The sequence below is a fragment of the Pleurotus ostreatus genome, assembly GCF_014466165.1.
Source record: "Pleurotus ostreatus strain PC9 chromosome Unknown scaffold_1, whole genome shotgun sequence".
Taxonomy (NCBI): Eukaryota; Fungi; Basidiomycota; class Agaricomycetes; order Agaricales; family Pleurotaceae; genus Pleurotus; species Pleurotus ostreatus.
In genome coordinates, this window is record NW_023503156.1 from 1062568 (window position 1) to 1079412 (window position 16845).

The window sequence follows — 16845 nt, forward strand, 5'->3', positions numbered from 1 at the left end:
CTGTTGGTCTACGTACATAATTGGCATTTTCGAGTCGCAATGTCGCATCTGGTGTCGAGGACGAGGGGGAGTGGTGATGGTGGTGCTCCAAGCGTCGCGGAGAGTCAAAGATGAGAAGGAACCGGTATTGTATTCCCACGGTCACTATTGGTACATTGTGGTATAAATACAAGTCACTAAAACTAACTCTACTGGCCATTAGGCTAATGGAAGCCCTGTGGGCTGAACAACTTCAAGTCCGGGGCGGGTCACTACCGTCTGCGTCACAGTCGCCGTCGGGTAAGTTGTCGTTGTGCAGACTGGTTCGGTTACTGTGGTCGTCGTAACAATCGTGACGTAGACTATTTCCTCTTCCTCATCGTCGTGATGATTATGGTGGTGGGTATGTGTAGGGGCAGGGGTCGCGTCTGAGCGCGTCGTGACGGAGGGTGTGGGCGTGGTGAGCACTGCGAGGGTCGGTTGTGCGTCCGTCGCAATAGGGCTGCTTGTATCCTTCACGGTCGCTTCAGTAGGAACCGAAGCATGGGTAGATACGGGAGATGCAAGACGGTCCTTGAAGCTTGCAGCCGCTGGGGCGGGGGCGGGAGAAGAGATGGCCTCGGGGGATGTCGAGATTGGAGTAGCAGCCACAGGTATTGCGGTGACTAACCCGGAGGATGTTGACTGGATGGGCGTAGTCTGCACGGAGGCCAGATGCACTGAACTAAGGCTCACGTTGGTAATGATTGATGAAGAAGTAGGAGTAGACGCGGTCTCTGGGAAGGACGAGCCAGTCTGATGATCCTTGGTAGCATCAACAAGCGATGAGGTAGGTGTTGGGGTATGTGTCACGTAGCTGGTGACCTCTACGGGGGGCGGCGATTGAGAGTCCTTGGTAACAACGCTATGGGATGAACAAGGGGCAGCCGCAGCTTCTGGAACGGAGGATGTCAGACGTATCCCTTCCGCGCTGTAGGTGAACGGTGCACTAGGAGCGGGAGAGGCACTTCCGAAAGGCGCGCTCTGTTTACCCTCGACGGCGGTAGCGGTAGGCACCACAGATGAAGTGGAGAGAGACGCCGTCTCTAGGACGGAGGGTGTGGTCTGGGACTCCTTTCGGGTAGCAGTAGCAGGCGAAGAAGCGGGTTCTGTCGACCCTGCTACAAGGGGTGTAGACTGCACGCTTAGGGTGGCGGTCTCTGTAACGGGTGGCAATTGAGTGTCCTTGATGGCCGCGGGGATGTGGGACGAACTGGGGGTAGACACAACCTCGGACGTAGACGGTGTAGGGCTGATGGCTCCCGAGCTTGCGCTTGAGGCGAGCGGTCGGCTATACAAAGGGGTGGCCACAGCAGAAGATGCGTGAAGACTACTCTCCGTGGTGGCGGAAGCTGGAGAAGAGACGGGAATAGATCCAGTTTCTAGAAGTGATGGCACGGCCACAGAAGCAGCATCGGGCGGTGGAATAGGCGTCGCGGAAGTCAGTACCGAAGATGCCGATACTGACGGAGTAGACACAGTCTCTACGGGATCCGAATGCTCTGTAGCGGCAAGAGCTGACGATGAGCTAGGAGTAGACGCCGTCTGTATGGGGGAGGACGTGCTCTGGGACACCTTAGTAGTATTGATAGGTATTAAGGTAGATCCCGATGTGGATGCCACCGGAGTGCTGGGGGCGGCCTCTACAGTGGTCAGAACTCGAGTGTCAGTTATGCTGGGGGTAGGGGACGAAGCAGAGACGGGCGCACTCTCTGGTGTGCTTTGGGTGTAATAAGGGACAGCCGCCGTGCTACTCCTCGTGGTGGGGGCAGTTGAAGAGGAGACGGGAGTAGAGGCAGCCTCCAGAAGCGATGACGTGGTAATAGCGGCAGCGCGCGGCGATGAAGCATGCGTCGCTGTAAACAATACGGAGAATTTCGACTGGATAGACGCCGTCTCTGCGGAGGGCGGAAGACTCAACTGCTCTACGGTGGCAGGGGTTGGAGACGGACTGAGGATAGATGTTGTTTCCCAAAGGGAGGAAGTGCTCTGGGACTCCTCAGCAGTAGCGATGGGCGATAAGGTTGGTGTGTACGTCACCTGGAGGCTGCTGGAAGAGGCTTTTACTATGGGCTGAACTTGAGTATTGATAGTGCCAGCAGCAACCGGAGATGAGCTAGTGGCGGGCGCACTCTCTGACGTGGAAGAGATGGGATGAATACCCTCTACACTGGCGGAGACCGGTGAGCTGTACGTAGGAGTGGTGACTACAGGAGTGTTTTGATTCTCCTTCGTACTGGTGGCAACTGGAGAGGAATTGACTTTCGACGTAATCTCCGAGACGGAAGAGACGGCCGAAGACTCGCTTTCAACCGCAACTGCAGCTAATGAAGTGGTAGCCGTGACAGAGATTACCTCAGGCGATGAGGCAGCAGAAGATGCGGGGTGGGCAGCCAAAGACACGGTCTCTGTGATGAGGGAAGCATGTGTCACACTGATAGTAGGCGCTGAAGCATAGGGGGACGCAGTCTCTACAGGGGAGGTATAGGAGACCGGGACGACGCGTACTGGATGGCTGAGAGGTGACACGGTAGGACTTGATGTGTGTGGTAAGACCGGAACATCATTCGAATCATCCACATTTTGAGCTATGGGGGTCGTTGTTGTTGCGGGTTCTGCTAGTGAAGCAGTGGGAGACGCAGTGGGAGTTGTCAGATGTGGTAGGACTGGAATATCATCCGAGTCTCCGGCACCTTCTGCTGCAATCGTCTTGTTTCCCGTAGGCTGCGTTGTTGGAGCGGTGGCGTAGGTACTCGTATATGCTGATGGGCTTGCTGGGAGCCCTGACGACAAGAAAGAAGTAGCGGGAGTGGTCGTAATAGCATGATACACGTAGGTGGGCCCTACTATCCCAGGCGATTTTTGAGTAGGCGTCGATCCAGCTGACGTCGTCGTCTTCAACGCGACAGATCCTATCGTTTCTACTCGCCCTGGAAATTGGGAGATGTAAGTCATGCATGTCTAAGATCGGCGTATGAAACAGTACCCGTCGTAGAAAGCCCGGTTCCCAACTCAGGGAATGAAGCAGATGTAGTTGAGATAGAGGGCGTCGACGCTGCAGGTAGGACGGGAATATCGTCTGAATCGTCTGTGGTGTCAGTCACGATCGTCTTGGTTCCTGTGGATCTGGATGGGGGGATGACTATAATAGTACTTGTAAATGTCGATGCGCCCCCAAGTAGCTCTGATGACGCGATGGTACGATCACCGGTGGCAGGCTTCATGGACGAAGTGACGTTTTCAGTAGCTGTTGTTTCAAATGACGCTGCTGGGTTCACAGCGGCAGATTCAACTTGCGCTAGAAACAAAGGGTGAACCAAATATCTCTGACAAGACTGACTGAACTAGTACCTATTGTACCAGTTCCCGTGGCACTTGCTAATGCATACGGAGGTGTCGGAATAGTGGATGCAAACGTCCGCAAGACTGGAATATCGTCTGGATCGCCGGTGTTTACCGTCGTCTTCGTACCCGTCGATTCCGCAGGCGCAGCCGTGATAGCAATGGAGGTACTCCCATACGGCGCGGAGGCGGTGGGAGTAGACGTCCGGATCCCTGCGTATCGGATGGTAGTGAACCTCTCTTTCTTGGTAGAGAGAATGTGACTAGCGGAAGTTGCACTTGCAATGGGTGTCGTTCCAACCGATGTCATGGCAAGTTTGGCAGATTCGATGTGCTCTGTGACTATCGCGATGTAAGCTAAGTATGTCTAAGCAGGCAATGTAAGATAATACCAGTCACGGAAGACCCGCTTGCAGTTCCGGCCGAGACGTACGGAAGTGCTGAAGTCCTGGGCGTCGACGTTGGTGGAAACACAGGAATGTCATTTGCATCACCAGTGTTTTCGGCTACGATCGTCTTGCTTGCTGTAGATGGTTGTTGGACAGTAACGTACGCAGGACCCTCTGCTTCTCCCGCAGTGGTAGTGCCAGTAGAGGGGGTGACGGTGACAGACGCCGTAAAAGATGAACCCGTAGTCGTAGGTGCTTCGGCAGTGGCGTATACACTTTCCTTCTCTGGATTAGGCGTTGGAGACACAGCTAAGAGAATACCTAAATTAGTCGCTTTTACTAATAATTCGAAGACGTACAACTTGAAGCTAGAGGAGGAGTAATTGTGGGTAGTTCAACGCCAGATGAAACGGAAGCCACTGGTGTGGATAGAGGGGCAAGAGGAGCACCTAGCGTTCTGGTCGAATGGATGGTGACATAGACGAGACTTTCGTCGTCTACGACATGGGAAGGGGAGGAAACAGAAGCGAGGGTTCCAGATGTAGTTGTAGATGTGGCCCCAACTGTTACACTCTGTTGAATTGTCGCATATGCAGTTCCATCCTGATGAATCGATTGCGTAGAGATCGCCAAAACTGCTACAAAGTAAGGTGAATATTGGAGGAACCCTTACAACATGTACGCATGCATTACCTGTGGTTGGAGGTAGAGAAACGGTCGACACCTCAGGGATGACACCCGTTGGCGTAGCGCTCGCACTATCTGTCGTTCGAGAAGTGAAGTACGCAGGGCCCTCACCTGGCGAGCCGCTAGCGGTTGAAGACGCGACCCTTGAAGACACGGAGGTAACGACAGCCTTCTCAGACTCCTCGACTTTTGGCGAAACGATACTGACTGCGGTAGTGGGTACTGAGCCTGTTGTGGGATGAACAGTGACATGACCGAGGCCACTACCGTTATCTACAGCATGGGATCGAGGCAAGCCAGTCGGAATAGCTGGGTTTACTGGTGGTAGGTCTGCCTCAGTAAGGCTAGTCGTCGTGAGTGCGGGCTCATAAACTGATGTAGGCAAGCCCGATGTTCCCCCATATACCTTGGAACTCTCGTGATCACCTTCGGAAAGCACTGTAGCCGGATGGTTAAAAAGGTGAAGCAAAGGGCGAGGGATTAATACCTTGAGAGCTCGTCGGGTGAGAGGTCCGAATTATTTCGCTGCTGGCAGAACCCGCAGTTGGGGTACTAGTAGAAACAGACGAAGATATTGGGGTGGTAACGGGTGACAGTAGTGTTGTAGAGTGAGCGGCGCCGGTGCCTGAGTTAAGTTGTATCGATCCATCAAGTACTCCAGAAGATGGCGCGCCCAAAACTTTGGGAGCTGAAAGAGTAGAAGACGCTGTGATCGAGGTCGGCTGATGAACTGTAGTCTCTTCAGGGGCCATAGGAGCTGTCATGTGGATTAGGGGGCTACGATGGTACAAGTGGAGAACCAATACCTGAGGTCACGTCCGCACCGCCGTTGCTGACATGGCGCAACTTCCCTGTTGCAAGGGCTTCCGGAGACAACTCGGGGATCGTTGTTGGCGCAGCCGAGTTGGATGCGATCAGAGTGGACGAAGTAACAGTCGCATACACAGTTGCTTCATTGTCTATGGCATGACCTTTATGACTTGCGAGGTGCAATACGGGTGCAGGCGTGGCCTGAATGGAACCCGGCGAAGTCTCTGCGGATCCAAAAGAAGTATGTTCGTGTATTGTTGCATAGCTAGGTCCCTTGTCGCTGGCGTGCACTTCAGGGATAGGACTGATTAGAGAAGACGGGCGAGAGGCGACGCGGTCGGTACTAGTAGGGGTCGGAGGGGCGGTAGCTATAGATCCCTTGTCTGAAGGTAATGTCGATGTAAACCCTCCACCATCATTTGCTAATGTCGAGCGCGACTTAGATGGATTTACTATTGGTAATACCTTAGCGGTGCTAATAACTTGGCTTGCCGTTGTAGATGTAGCGATGGGTCCCAGAAGTGTGGTACGGCCGACAGTAATATTAACTGTCTCGCCCTCTGGCTGGGTCGTTCTGGTGGTTGCAGGTGACGAAGCAGGCTCTTCGGTAGGTGAAGGTGCATTTGGGACGCGAGTATCACTTGCTGCCGAGGTGAAAGGAGACACTACTGACGCCCGTTGGGCCGCTGGGGTAGGGTCTCCGCCGATATTTTGGTCGATGGTGGCAGAGGCAACTCCATCGTAATCCGTGTGGCTTGCGACGGAAGGAGTCGCCGAAAGAGAGGAGGCTGCCGAAGGCGCATCGTAGGTAACATGAGTTGCCTCAATGACTGCAGGTGGCCCAATCGACGATGGGGCACTCAGTGTGCTTGAAGCGCCTACAGTCACACTTGTGGCACCCACCTCCTTGACTAAAAGAGATGTGTTTGGCGTTGAGCCTGCAGAAACGGACGTAGGAACGTGAGTTGAGGCGGCTCCAAGCGATGTAACCCGGTGTATTGTCACCGTCGCGAGTAATTCATCTTCGGAGGAACGAGGTGGTGGCGTTGCTGCTGCTGGAACAGAAAGATGTGTGGAGGAGGTATGGGGAGAGGGTATTTGGGCTGCAACAGCACTAGCACCCGTGGCTGGAGAGGAGGCGTGAGATACCGTTGAGGTCGACGGCAGGTCCGATGATGTTAAAGACGGGGCATCTGGGACCGTAACCTCGTGAGTCGTTACCGTTGCAGGGCCTTCTCTTTCTGGAGCCTGTATTGACGAGGAGCTAGGGGTTGCAAGAGCGCTTGATACGGTATCATGATAGGTACTAGCATCTGCCGCCACATGAGAGAATTGGGTTGGGGATGAGATAGGCAACGGCGCCTGCAAGGACGAAGAAAATGGGGTTGTCGACGCAGCATAGACGCTATCGATGACAGAGGCGGGTCCCTTAAGTATTACACCAGAAGAGGAGACCGGAGGAAGGTTCTCGATTGTGGTGCTGCTGTCTACCGGCAATTTCAAGGAGGAAGAGAACGCGGTCGTCAGCGCTGGATGGACGCTGGTAGTAACGGATTCTTTGAGGAGGATATCGGAAGATGCGGTGGGGGGGACTTCCGCGATCGTAGCGCTGCTGTCTACTGGTAAATGGCTATGGCCGTCCTCGTGAGATCCTCTAAGACCTTCATTGTTGCGAGTGGAAGCAGTTAAGATCGAAGTTATGGTCGGAGTTGCGATCCGGTGAGCGTCCGTCGTCTTCACATCCTCGGTGACTTGGTCAGTTGTGAGAACAGCGTGGAGAGTGGAGCCCCCTTTATTCAACGCCGGGGGTATTATAGGTGCCTCAGTGGACGCAGGAGTGGTAGAGGTAGAGGCGGGAGTGGGAGGTGCAACATTATCACTAGACGAGGGGGCAGATACAAGCGCTTCGACTGAAGCAGTAGCATGGGCGGTGACAGTAGGAGACGTATGATCATCAACAAATGCACTCGTTGGTGAGAACGCTGCGCTGGTAAGCGGCGTTTCATGGGCGGTCACTAGGGGATATCAGGGGAGGTGTTTCTCTAAATAGGAGAGGTCTTTACCGTAGCTGCGTGGCAGATCGTCGGCATGATTATTTGGCGTGCCCGAAGACGGTGGACGTTCTACATACGCGTTAGTTTCAGCAAAGAGGAGATATTGGGTAAAATCTCACCAGTAGTTTCCGGTGTAGGGGTTGGGAGGGAAGTGGTTTGCACAGGCGTTACGTTGTTCACAGTTTCGCCGTGCCCTACTGGCTTTGCCGAAACCGAAGCTGTGGGAGTACCATCCAGTGATACTACTCCTGTGAAAGTATGCTCTACTGAAGGGAGTGCGGCGCTTTGCTTGTCAGCGATGGGAGTCGTCAAGGCTGATGGAATGGGCAACGGGATCGCTGGAGAAGCTTGAGAGGGTACAATATCGTGTAACTGCGTTGGTTCTGGAGCCCCTGCGATGCCTGATCCTCCCTTGGGTTGGCCGACTAGCGGCTTGGTCTGATGACCGCTAACCACTCCTGTCCCTTCAGGCGGAGAGGATAAACCCGTCGAGGTGTGTGTGACAGAGTCGCTCGTTGAAGATGGGGTTTCAGATGTGTTTTCCGAACCGACAGTCGGGTGGCTGATGGATTCTGTGTGAGAGATTACAGAAGCGGAAGGTGAAGAAGGCGGAGTATTGGGCAATGATACCGTTGGTACGGCAGCGTCCGCTACATGGTGCACGCTTGGAATCAAGGATGTGGAACTAGGTGCGGTGGGGGCGTGGCTCGTCTCCGAAGCCTCCAAGGCTGGGGGTCCAACGCTCGAACTCACAAGTGGGAGGGGCTGGGCATCCGCCAAAGTCGACGTCGCCGGTACTCCTGGAGCTACCGATACTTTGTCAAGTGTTTGCTCGGAGAGTGTCGCTGAGGGCATGATGTATGCATCAAGGGTGCGAGTAGCTGTTTCCGTCACTGTTACATGCTTAGGGAGACGGTGGTGATGACGATGAGACGGTGTAAACGTGGCTGCAATTTCCGTATTCGTAGCCCTGGTCGGCGAAGGGGCGGCTTCCCTCGTTTCTGCGTAACTTGGATTATTAGTGACCGATGAGGGAGCCGCAGTTTCCGTAGGAGCAATGTATGCGTCAACTACACGAGTGGCTGTCTCAGTTACTGTGACATACTTGGGATGCCGATGGTGACGATGCCGATCAGTAGAAGAGATGGATGGGATTGACACAGAGCTCGTCACAGTCCTTGCAGTTGCAGTAGAAGGTGTGCCATCCATACGTGAACTCGAGGATTCACTAGGAGGAGGGACAACTTCTACAGTAGATGTAACAGCGGCTGGTCATACTTAGATACTCAACAGGCTGATGTAGAAATATAAACCTACCCGCATGAAGGGACTCGTGGGCATCGACGATACTAGTCTCCTTGAAGGACTGTGCAGAAGCGACCGTTGCAGTCTCCGTCGAGGTGAGAGAGAGCCGAGGAGCCGAAGCACGGGAGTGAGCAGCAGGCGTGGTTGGAGTCGTGGCGAGTTGAGCAGCAACTTGAGCATTCGACAACCCGCACCTGTAGCTGTTCGTCTTCCTAAATGCGTGGAGATCCTGCGCAGACGAGTAGATTGGAATAGCAGACCCCGTGCAATCATCACCCCTATCTAAATGTCAGAGACGAAATGCAATGCACATAGTTTGTGGTCTTTACTCGTATAGCACACAATTGCTTGACGTTGCTAAGAAGCTCAGAACGTTCTCGCAAAGCGGAGGTTCAATGGGCGTGCACTCCCCACTGGAATATTGCTGAGTTATGCATTGTCCCACATAGTTGGCACCCTCGCAATAAAACGCAGACCAGAGGTTCGGGTCCTTAAGCCATGCTCTCAGTGTCGCGAAGGAAGATTCAGCGATATTGATGACTTACTTCATCAAGATTCGAAAGTCCCAAAATATCGTCTTCAAGGGAGGAGCCGTCTTGCCTCGGGACCAGACCATCCTTCACTGGGGCGGCCCAGGTGCCAACGAGACCGGCGACCAAAACAAACTTGAGCATTGGCGCAGCCAACGTTCCTAGTGATCGCCCCCAGGATGCCGTCTCCAGTAACGGGAGAAAAGCGAAGAGCGCATTCTTGGCGTCGACGGCTATTTAAGAGGCTATGTTAGTGTACCTTAGCGTTGGAGCAAGGACGCGCTGATTATCCGGCCGTAGAAGATGTTAGCGGTTTAGTCTGCAGAATGGAAGCTAGCCACGTCGTAACAGTGCACTATGGTTCGCTGGAAACATAGCAAACCAAGACCGCTGTCCGGATATTCTGAGGCGAAGCTTGGAAGAGTCGAAAGTAGATGGATAATGAGTACTTCCCATCACGCCAGCCATTAGGCCTTGCCACTATGAGGGCAGTCTCCTTGCATCAATCCTTGCGTCAGGGCCGAGCACCCCAGAGGGGATAGCCTCATATAATAGGGGTAACTTAGGGATTATAGTCATCTTGTGCAGTATTTCTATCCTGTCGAGAGAACGGTGTGAAGTAGGCGGCATTTGAAGTAGGAGCGACAATACCTAAGAGTCGGAGTCACTGGAGGGCAAGACGGCCAACCTTCTAGGTCTACCTGGTTGAATGATAGGGAAGATGTCGGCTTCGTCTTCTTCATCGTCCTCCTCATCTTCTTCCTCACTAACCAGTACGTTCCTTCGACTTGAAGTTGACCTTCTGACCTGATCTGATCCGGAGTCATCGTCTATATCTACATCTTCATCAACCCACGGACTGAGCCTAGCGCCAAGAGGTAAAACCATGCCCCCTACGTCGTCGTCGTCGATGAAGCTTCCTTCGTAGCCATCGTCGTCATCCTCGTCCTCCTCGTCTTCATCATTTAGAGGAATGCGGACACGGGATCTACTTCCACCTTCATACCGTCCCTCTACAAGACCTTCTTCGAATCCTTCGTCATATCCTTCGTTGTAACCATTATCGCGGCCTACTCGATACCCATTACGATACTGTGGATGTCCTGCATCGGAGGGCGGCTGGCCAAAATGGGCTACGGCTCCATCGAGGGGACCTACCAGATCCCTCTCGTCTTCAGTGAAATCTGCATATAGGCTATCTTCGTCCGCATCATCATCGAGGCCTAATTGAGCCCGAAGTATGTCATCAAAAATGCGGTTCCCTTCCTCGGACTCGGAGTCATCGTCAACATCGACACCGCCAAGCCAATGGTCCTGGTCAGACTCATCGTCGATGTCGTGTCCTGCGTATGTTCTACCACAGGCTTCGTTCGAACAGACGCCATCCCATATCTCGTGCATACAAGCTACGCATCTGTATACGCCGTCTTCCCTATCGTGAAAGCCGTGTGTGTCGAGAGTCTCCAGGGGAACGCTGGGAGCACCGCGTTGATTCCCTTCGTTGGTAGTGCCGTTGACAAGAGTCACATGGGGGCGAGGCCAGCGGCCACCATTATAGAAGGGAAGGTCTGCTAAGGCACTCAGCAGTCCCCCTCCATGCACGCTATGGACTGGTGGGAATATCCCAGCCCAAGGATCTTTGTTCGTCCGTAAGTTGGGCGATGATGAGGCACCATCTCCGAGCGTATTTGCCTCGGATCGATTCACGTTCCCATCGTCGTCTGGTGACGCGGAAAATCCACTGACAAGACCGGAGTGCGCGAGAGTGTTGACCATTGCCTTAACCCCATACACCTCTACGGGCCGAGAAAGGATGCGAGCTCGACAATGGGGACATGTTTTTGGTCGTCGGATGTAATCCAATCTGCGAGGCGGTAAAGGATTGGTCTGTGAAGGATTCGGTTCTGCATTACATTGCCGTGAGCAAAAGGTGAGCATGATACCGAAATATTACTATAGTTACCAGCTGTTCCAGGAAGTGGGATGTCGAGACCTGGGGGAACAGTATTACCCCCGCCGTCCCTAGGTTCGGTGAACCAACGAACTAGACAGTTATGACATGCCAGATGCCCACACGGAGTAAGCAGGTAGGGTTTATGCATGAGATCGACACATATTTGACAAGTGAGAGAGTTCGTGAGGGAAGCGAGGGTGTTCTTATGGACTGAAAGGAGCTGAGATTATCGCCAGGAACAATGAGCAAGATATGCACGCATATATTGGTTGCGAACCCCCACCTTCTTGCTTTCTTCAAGTTCTCTGCCGAGTTGGGCGATGATGGCGGCAGACCCGTCCGTTGCGACCTGGGTTGATCGACCTGGTTCAGACATTGTGGCATCTTTGGCCTTTTCTTCTTCTTCGACTGTGGTATCGGTGGTTACTAATTGAGGTGGCTGCGACGTTGATCCAAGTGCAGCTTTCCGTTTCCCCTTCACTTTCGCAGACTGAGAAATGGTTCAAGAGCAAAACGTCTATATGCGCGACTTGTACTTACCAGAGGCAGCTGCCTGCGACCATGTATGAATGTACGACGTGAGTTCGCATATCTTCCAGAATCAGGGGTAGATTCACTGGACGCGTGGGCAGCAGCGGGAGATGTACGGCTGGTAGAGCTTTGCGCCGTTTCTGCGACGACAGAGGCCTCTTCCCCATGAGCAGTTATTGACAATCTGCGCTTCTTCTTCCTTCGTTTCTTCTTGTCCCGACTAGAAGCCGTACTTGAGTGCATGGTGGCCGCGTCGGCCCCGCCATCGACGCGTTTCTTCTTCGGACGCGAATCATTTTGAGCAGGAGCATCAGAAAGCGCCCGTTTTCTGCTCGACGATGAAGGAATAGGCTGGGTCATGATACGGTGGAACTGAGGAGAAGTGCGGCTTTGATTCAAAGTGTTTGTCGGAGGTGTTACCTAATTGACGCCGAACGAACAGGGGTATCGTATGCTTACTTCACACTCGTCTGTAACTTGTTGTCTGTTGGTCTCGTTGTTTGGAATCTACATATCTACGCAGCATATAAATAAGAGAATAAATTTACAATATTTGATGCTTCTGCTGAGTTTATATACCAGCGGGCCGTCCCAGAATACACTGTTATGTATCCATGAATGAAGACCAACGAACGTCGAACGTGAACCCTGCTCCAGGCGGATCAGGGGGGGCGGTCATTACATTTTGCGGGGGTGTATCCATATTTGTGGGGATTACAGGGCCAGGTATCTCTGTGTAAAGGCTGTTCCAGCCGTCGAGCGGATTAAGCGGCAGCTGAATTGGCTGGCTGGTCGACGAGGTAGTGAAATCGGAGGACGACTGTGCAACGTCGCCCATTAGAGGATGATAGTGGAATTGAAGATTCTGATGCGTCGAAACTGGGGTAGTTGAAGACGGGCCAGCCGTAGGGGTGGATTGAGAGGCGGATGGGGGATAGACTCTACCGCTGAAGATAGCCAGCTCCTCATCAGCGCTCCTCTTGGCATCCTCAGAACCACATCTCGTGTGTGCCTTTTGACGCATCTTGAACAGAATTGGCTAAAAGACGACTGAATAGAGAGAGAGTGATAAGGTAACGAGGCTTACAAGTGCTCTAGCTGCTCGACTGCTAGTCTCTGCAGCCTTTTGAAACAAAAGACACGCGATTTCGAATTGTTCTAGGGGTGGTGGTTGAAAATCGAGCCTTCGTATGGCGACTGCACCTATCACAATCTTGCAGGAGTGTCAAAATGTCAACATAGAGCTCAAAATGAATAATCTTACAGCGGCTGAGAAGGCAAGCGACCATATCCTCCATACGCGGGCACAAAGCGTAGGCTTCTTCATGAACTGGACACGAGTGTCTTCTAGTACAACACATGCACTTTGATAGGCCGCCGTTACTGACTCTCCGTACGTCGTTCGCAGTGGGTTATCGGTGTTCTCGGCCATCGCCTGAGCGAAGAAACCTCTATGGAGGAATAACAAGACTAAACGAGGCACATTAGCGGGCATAATGAAACGAAACCCCCAGCTTACTCAGGTCCTGGTAATGAGATCGTACAAATGTCCGCATGGACAAAGCCGTGTTGTCATTTTGGTCCTCAGAGGCCGATGTCACCGATGCAAATTTTCGTATTTTGTGATCAAGTTCAAGGATCTCCGAATAGGGCGGTGGCTTCGCTGCCAATGTGGCACGTACGGCGGGAAGAAGGCATTCGATGCTAGCTTTGAAGCCCCATGTTCCGACTAGACTATACATGAACAATGCGAAAGAATCTGTGATGACCAAGACTTACAGCCGTGAGGGACTTCACCTAGTTGGTAGAGCTCTTCTTCCTCATCAGTAGGCATCTTGCAATGAATGAACGTCTGCAGGATGACTGGCGGTCTACCGGTGACTAAAGCCTGGACAAATTGTCAGCGAACTTCTTCATTCAAGGAATACAAGCCCCCACTCACCTGCCACAAGATCGCAGCCAAGAGATTCCAAAAATAGACCCTTCGGTCGTATGCCTCCCTACCTTGAAACCCCCAAGAAGAAGGGTCGACATCTAGGGAAGAGGAAGTCAACGACAATCCCACGGGGCAACACAGCAACTTACGGAATCCAATCTTGGGGGAAATCTCGTTAGTGCGCGCGCGGTAGGAGAGTCTTGAGAAAACTCACCCCAAGGGCCAGGCGGCCGGCCAAGCTAAGCATCATGTAACTTTGTTCAAGGTTACTCTCTTTTCCGCTCATCCCGTTGTAGATGCTTATCAAGTGTAACGTCTTGATCGTCACGATGGATTGCTGGGACAGTACTGGCTGTAGACCCAAAGCAGCGCAAGCAAGGCGATAGTAGTGTTGAGCTTCTAGATTGTATGGTGGTAGGTTCAGGTCAACCAACGCCCCTATTCCGAGCGTAATGAGCATCAAAGCGAGGTCGTGGGGGCCATAAGTATTGTGGTTGAGCTTATAAATGGTTGGAATAAGCTCGCCCACGATCAGTTGGCGAGACACAATATGGAACATCCAAGATAGATGTTCCAAGAACGTATCGGTCAGCTCGATTGCTCGCTCAATCGGAGGCAGAAACGTTTCGATCATGTCTATGACAACTTGAGTTTGCATTCCTGGAGGCGTGAAAGGGAAACCTTGGCATAACTGGTTGATTTCATCCGGGAGGTAGGACGGATCCAGTTCCTGCAATACTGGCCGGGGCTGCTGCAAGGCCTCAAGCTCTTTGGCTTTCTAGCCGTAATAAAGAGTTCATACCGTAGAATCATCTGATAAACTGGCACTTACTATCAGGAGACTCTGTTGGAGGTGAAAGTCTTTTAACTGGTTTGAAGAGAAGAGAAGAGACGCACCTCAGACCCTCCGGACGGCCCAAAAAACCTGGCGGAGCCGTAGTCAACAGGATCCATGTGTAGCATACCGAACTGATTTGATGCTTGGGCGGTTTCTTCCGAGTTCATGGGTTGCAAAAGACTCGGTTCGTCTTCTACTTCATCCTCAAACGGTACGGTGAGTAGAGGGTGTGGCTGACTGGATTCGCTAGACTGTGCAATGGCCAGAGCATCTTCCAAAGCATGCATTCGGGCCTCCATTGCTGCCATTTTCTGGCGGAGATGCTCTGTAGCCGCGAGCACAAATCTGTCAGAAGTTTTAATGGTCGAGTTCTTCAATATAGGAAGTACGCGGACCTGCTTCCGTCGCCCGGAGGTATGGTACCTTTTCAGGCAACATTAGATCGACGTCAAATTTTTAGGAGACGGCATACTATTTGGGCAAAGCGCAGCGCAGCCCCTCTTCATGCACGTTGTGCAAGGTACTACAATTTTGGACTTCAGTGTGATGCACGACTATGAGATTCGGCCAGGATATACCTTTCCTGTCACACTTAATTTTCAGTCTGCGACATTCAGCGCACGCAATTTCGCCCCTATAACAAGTTCGTTAGAGAACAGGAAACCTGATCCGTGAGCGGAACGTACCGCAGGCGCTTTGATTCCTTTGTGGAAGCTGTGGGCCGGAGTAGGTCCTGCATATCTTGCGCACTGGGATCATGCTGGGCCTGTGAAGAGGAGGACGAAGACTCCCCGTGTTGAGATCTTCTGTATGGGTGAGCTGCGGACATCCCCTTGTTTTCAACGCGCAGTAACGTCGTCTATGAGGAAGTTTACATTACACAGACGATCACGAAGGGCCTTAAATAGTGGTTAGGAGTTTATTTTGAAGGGTCTAAAGTCACGGTGGCCTAATTGACATCAGAAAATACTTGACAGAGACTTGACAGTAACCGTCGATCGTACAAGCGGGCAACAAGCGGGTTTCATTTAGATTAGCTAGATCGCCGTGGGAACTTCGTTATCTTATCATTCTGCCCCTTGACAACCAGTCCGCAGCGGGACGCGCTCTGACCATAACATGTACTTCTCGGGCCATTCAACGCTCTTGGAAGGCGTCGGTAGCACCAGGAACATCGTTGCCATCGATTTACATCCTCGATATATTTTTTCGTGGCATTCATGGAAGTCGATGGACTACACCGTAATATACGACGGACTCGAACGGGGTCCACCCTGCTGGTGAGATGGGTCACGCTAATATTTCATTTTACCTTCCATAGGTATATAATATGATAGCCAGTTGCCATGATGATGTTCAGCAGGATTTTTGAGAGGCCCCGATAAAATGAACCTATCACGGAAGGGAGAGGCGATCTGCAGAGAACTTCCGAGGTTGCGCCACTCAATATACGGAATCAAAGGAACGGTACGTCTTCAGTGCTACGCCTACAACGTGACGTTGATACCCTTATTATTGACGGGGCGTCAGGCTATGACCCAACAGGAAATTTGAATGCCTTCAGAGTCATCGAGCTTGAGGTTATTCTCAGACTGACTGCGGTCCACGCCTTCGCGGCGTGTTGTACGAGATGGGAGCCCTACGCCCAAGGTAATGCTCTTGAACCTTTGAAGGTTCAAACATTCAAGAAACAGCTCTGCACAACAGGCTGCTCCTTGTGCTATAGATAGGGGAAATGGATCGGACTGCGATTGCAGAAGCTAATCCGTAGACGGAAACATTGGGGAACAATGGCTCCTGGTCGAACAATTTTGGCCAATCGCCGGCTCTACCATGGGCACAATTCAAATATAGTTTTGCAATTGCTGTAGAGACGTTCGCGATCGGAGCGCAACCTCGTCGAACCGGCCTAGTTCACTCGCCTCACTCCAACCCTTCATCTCGCCTGCAAGCATTACAAACAGGTTCCATATACAGCTCCTTCTCCGTCATCTGCGACCAGTACTCTAGTCGCCGTGAGCCTAAGATCCATGCTCGTCGGAATGCGACGTTCGCAATTCCTTGTGCTATCTTCGCTAAGGGCAGTATACTGCAGTCTCATTTTCACACCGAGTACAGCATCTTGCTAGCAGCGGCACTAGCACGCTGGAACGCAGTATCTCTCACTTCCCTTGTGTCGTGCGTGGCGCTCACTTGCTACTTATCAGGAAGCATCCATGATTCAATCGCTTGTTTACGAATCTACAGCGCCGAGCCAACAGGACGCCTTCCTGATAGCACGATATGACTCGGCAGCGGTGCTCCCACACACAGCGAAGTCATATCTACCTGAATGTAGCTTGCTATGTCGGGAATACTCAGGTGATGTATCATACATCGCCGATAGTCCGCCGACCTTGGATCTATCCAACTCAGGCATCTCCACGAATATCGTACTACGACGACTCCGGT

General features: G+C 52.4%; 3 protein-coding genes across 3 annotated transcripts; all 3 read right to left on the minus strand.

The window, feature by feature from the left end:
• Nucleotides 1–198: 198 nt before the first annotated feature.
• PC9H_000361 (uncharacterized protein) lies at nucleotides 199–9279 on the minus strand (the record flags this gene model as incomplete). The annotated part of the gene is made up of 13 exons (XM_036770019.1): nucleotides 199–2948; nucleotides 3005–3316; nucleotides 3370–3702; nucleotides 3753–4058; nucleotides 4109–4387; nucleotides 4443–4874; nucleotides 4924–5193; nucleotides 5243–7261; nucleotides 7310–7369; nucleotides 7420–8568; nucleotides 8618–8887; nucleotides 8948–9095; nucleotides 9151–9279. 13 exons carry the CDS (start codon nucleotides 9277–9279, stop codon nucleotides 199–201), a joined length of 8457 nt encoding a protein of 2818 aa, XP_036635864.1.
• A 507-nt stretch (nucleotides 9280–9786) lies between these two features.
• PC9H_000362 (uncharacterized protein) lies at nucleotides 9787–11980 on the minus strand (the record flags this gene model as incomplete). The annotated part of the gene is made up of 5 exons (XM_036770020.1): nucleotides 9787–11039; nucleotides 11099–11157; nucleotides 11212–11309; nucleotides 11373–11579; nucleotides 11630–11980. The coding sequence occupies 5 exons, from the start codon at nucleotides 11978–11980 to the stop codon at nucleotides 9787–9789; spliced, it is 1968 nt and encodes a 655-aa protein (XP_036635865.1).
• Nucleotides 11981–12224: 244 nt separating this feature from the next.
• On the minus strand, nucleotides 12225–15223 carry PC9H_000363 (uncharacterized protein; the record flags this gene model as incomplete). Its single annotated transcript, XM_036770021.1, has 12 exons — nucleotides 12225–12659; nucleotides 12708–12833; nucleotides 12885–13090; nucleotides 13140–13349; nucleotides 13400–13508; nucleotides 13563–13654; nucleotides 13767–14307; nucleotides 14454–14739; nucleotides 14790–14817; nucleotides 14867–14917; nucleotides 14973–15028; nucleotides 15081–15223. The coding sequence occupies 12 exons, from the start codon at nucleotides 15221–15223 to the stop codon at nucleotides 12225–12227; spliced, it is 2283 nt and encodes a 760-aa protein (XP_036635866.1).
• Between the last annotated feature and the right edge of the window lie 1622 nt (nucleotides 15224–16845).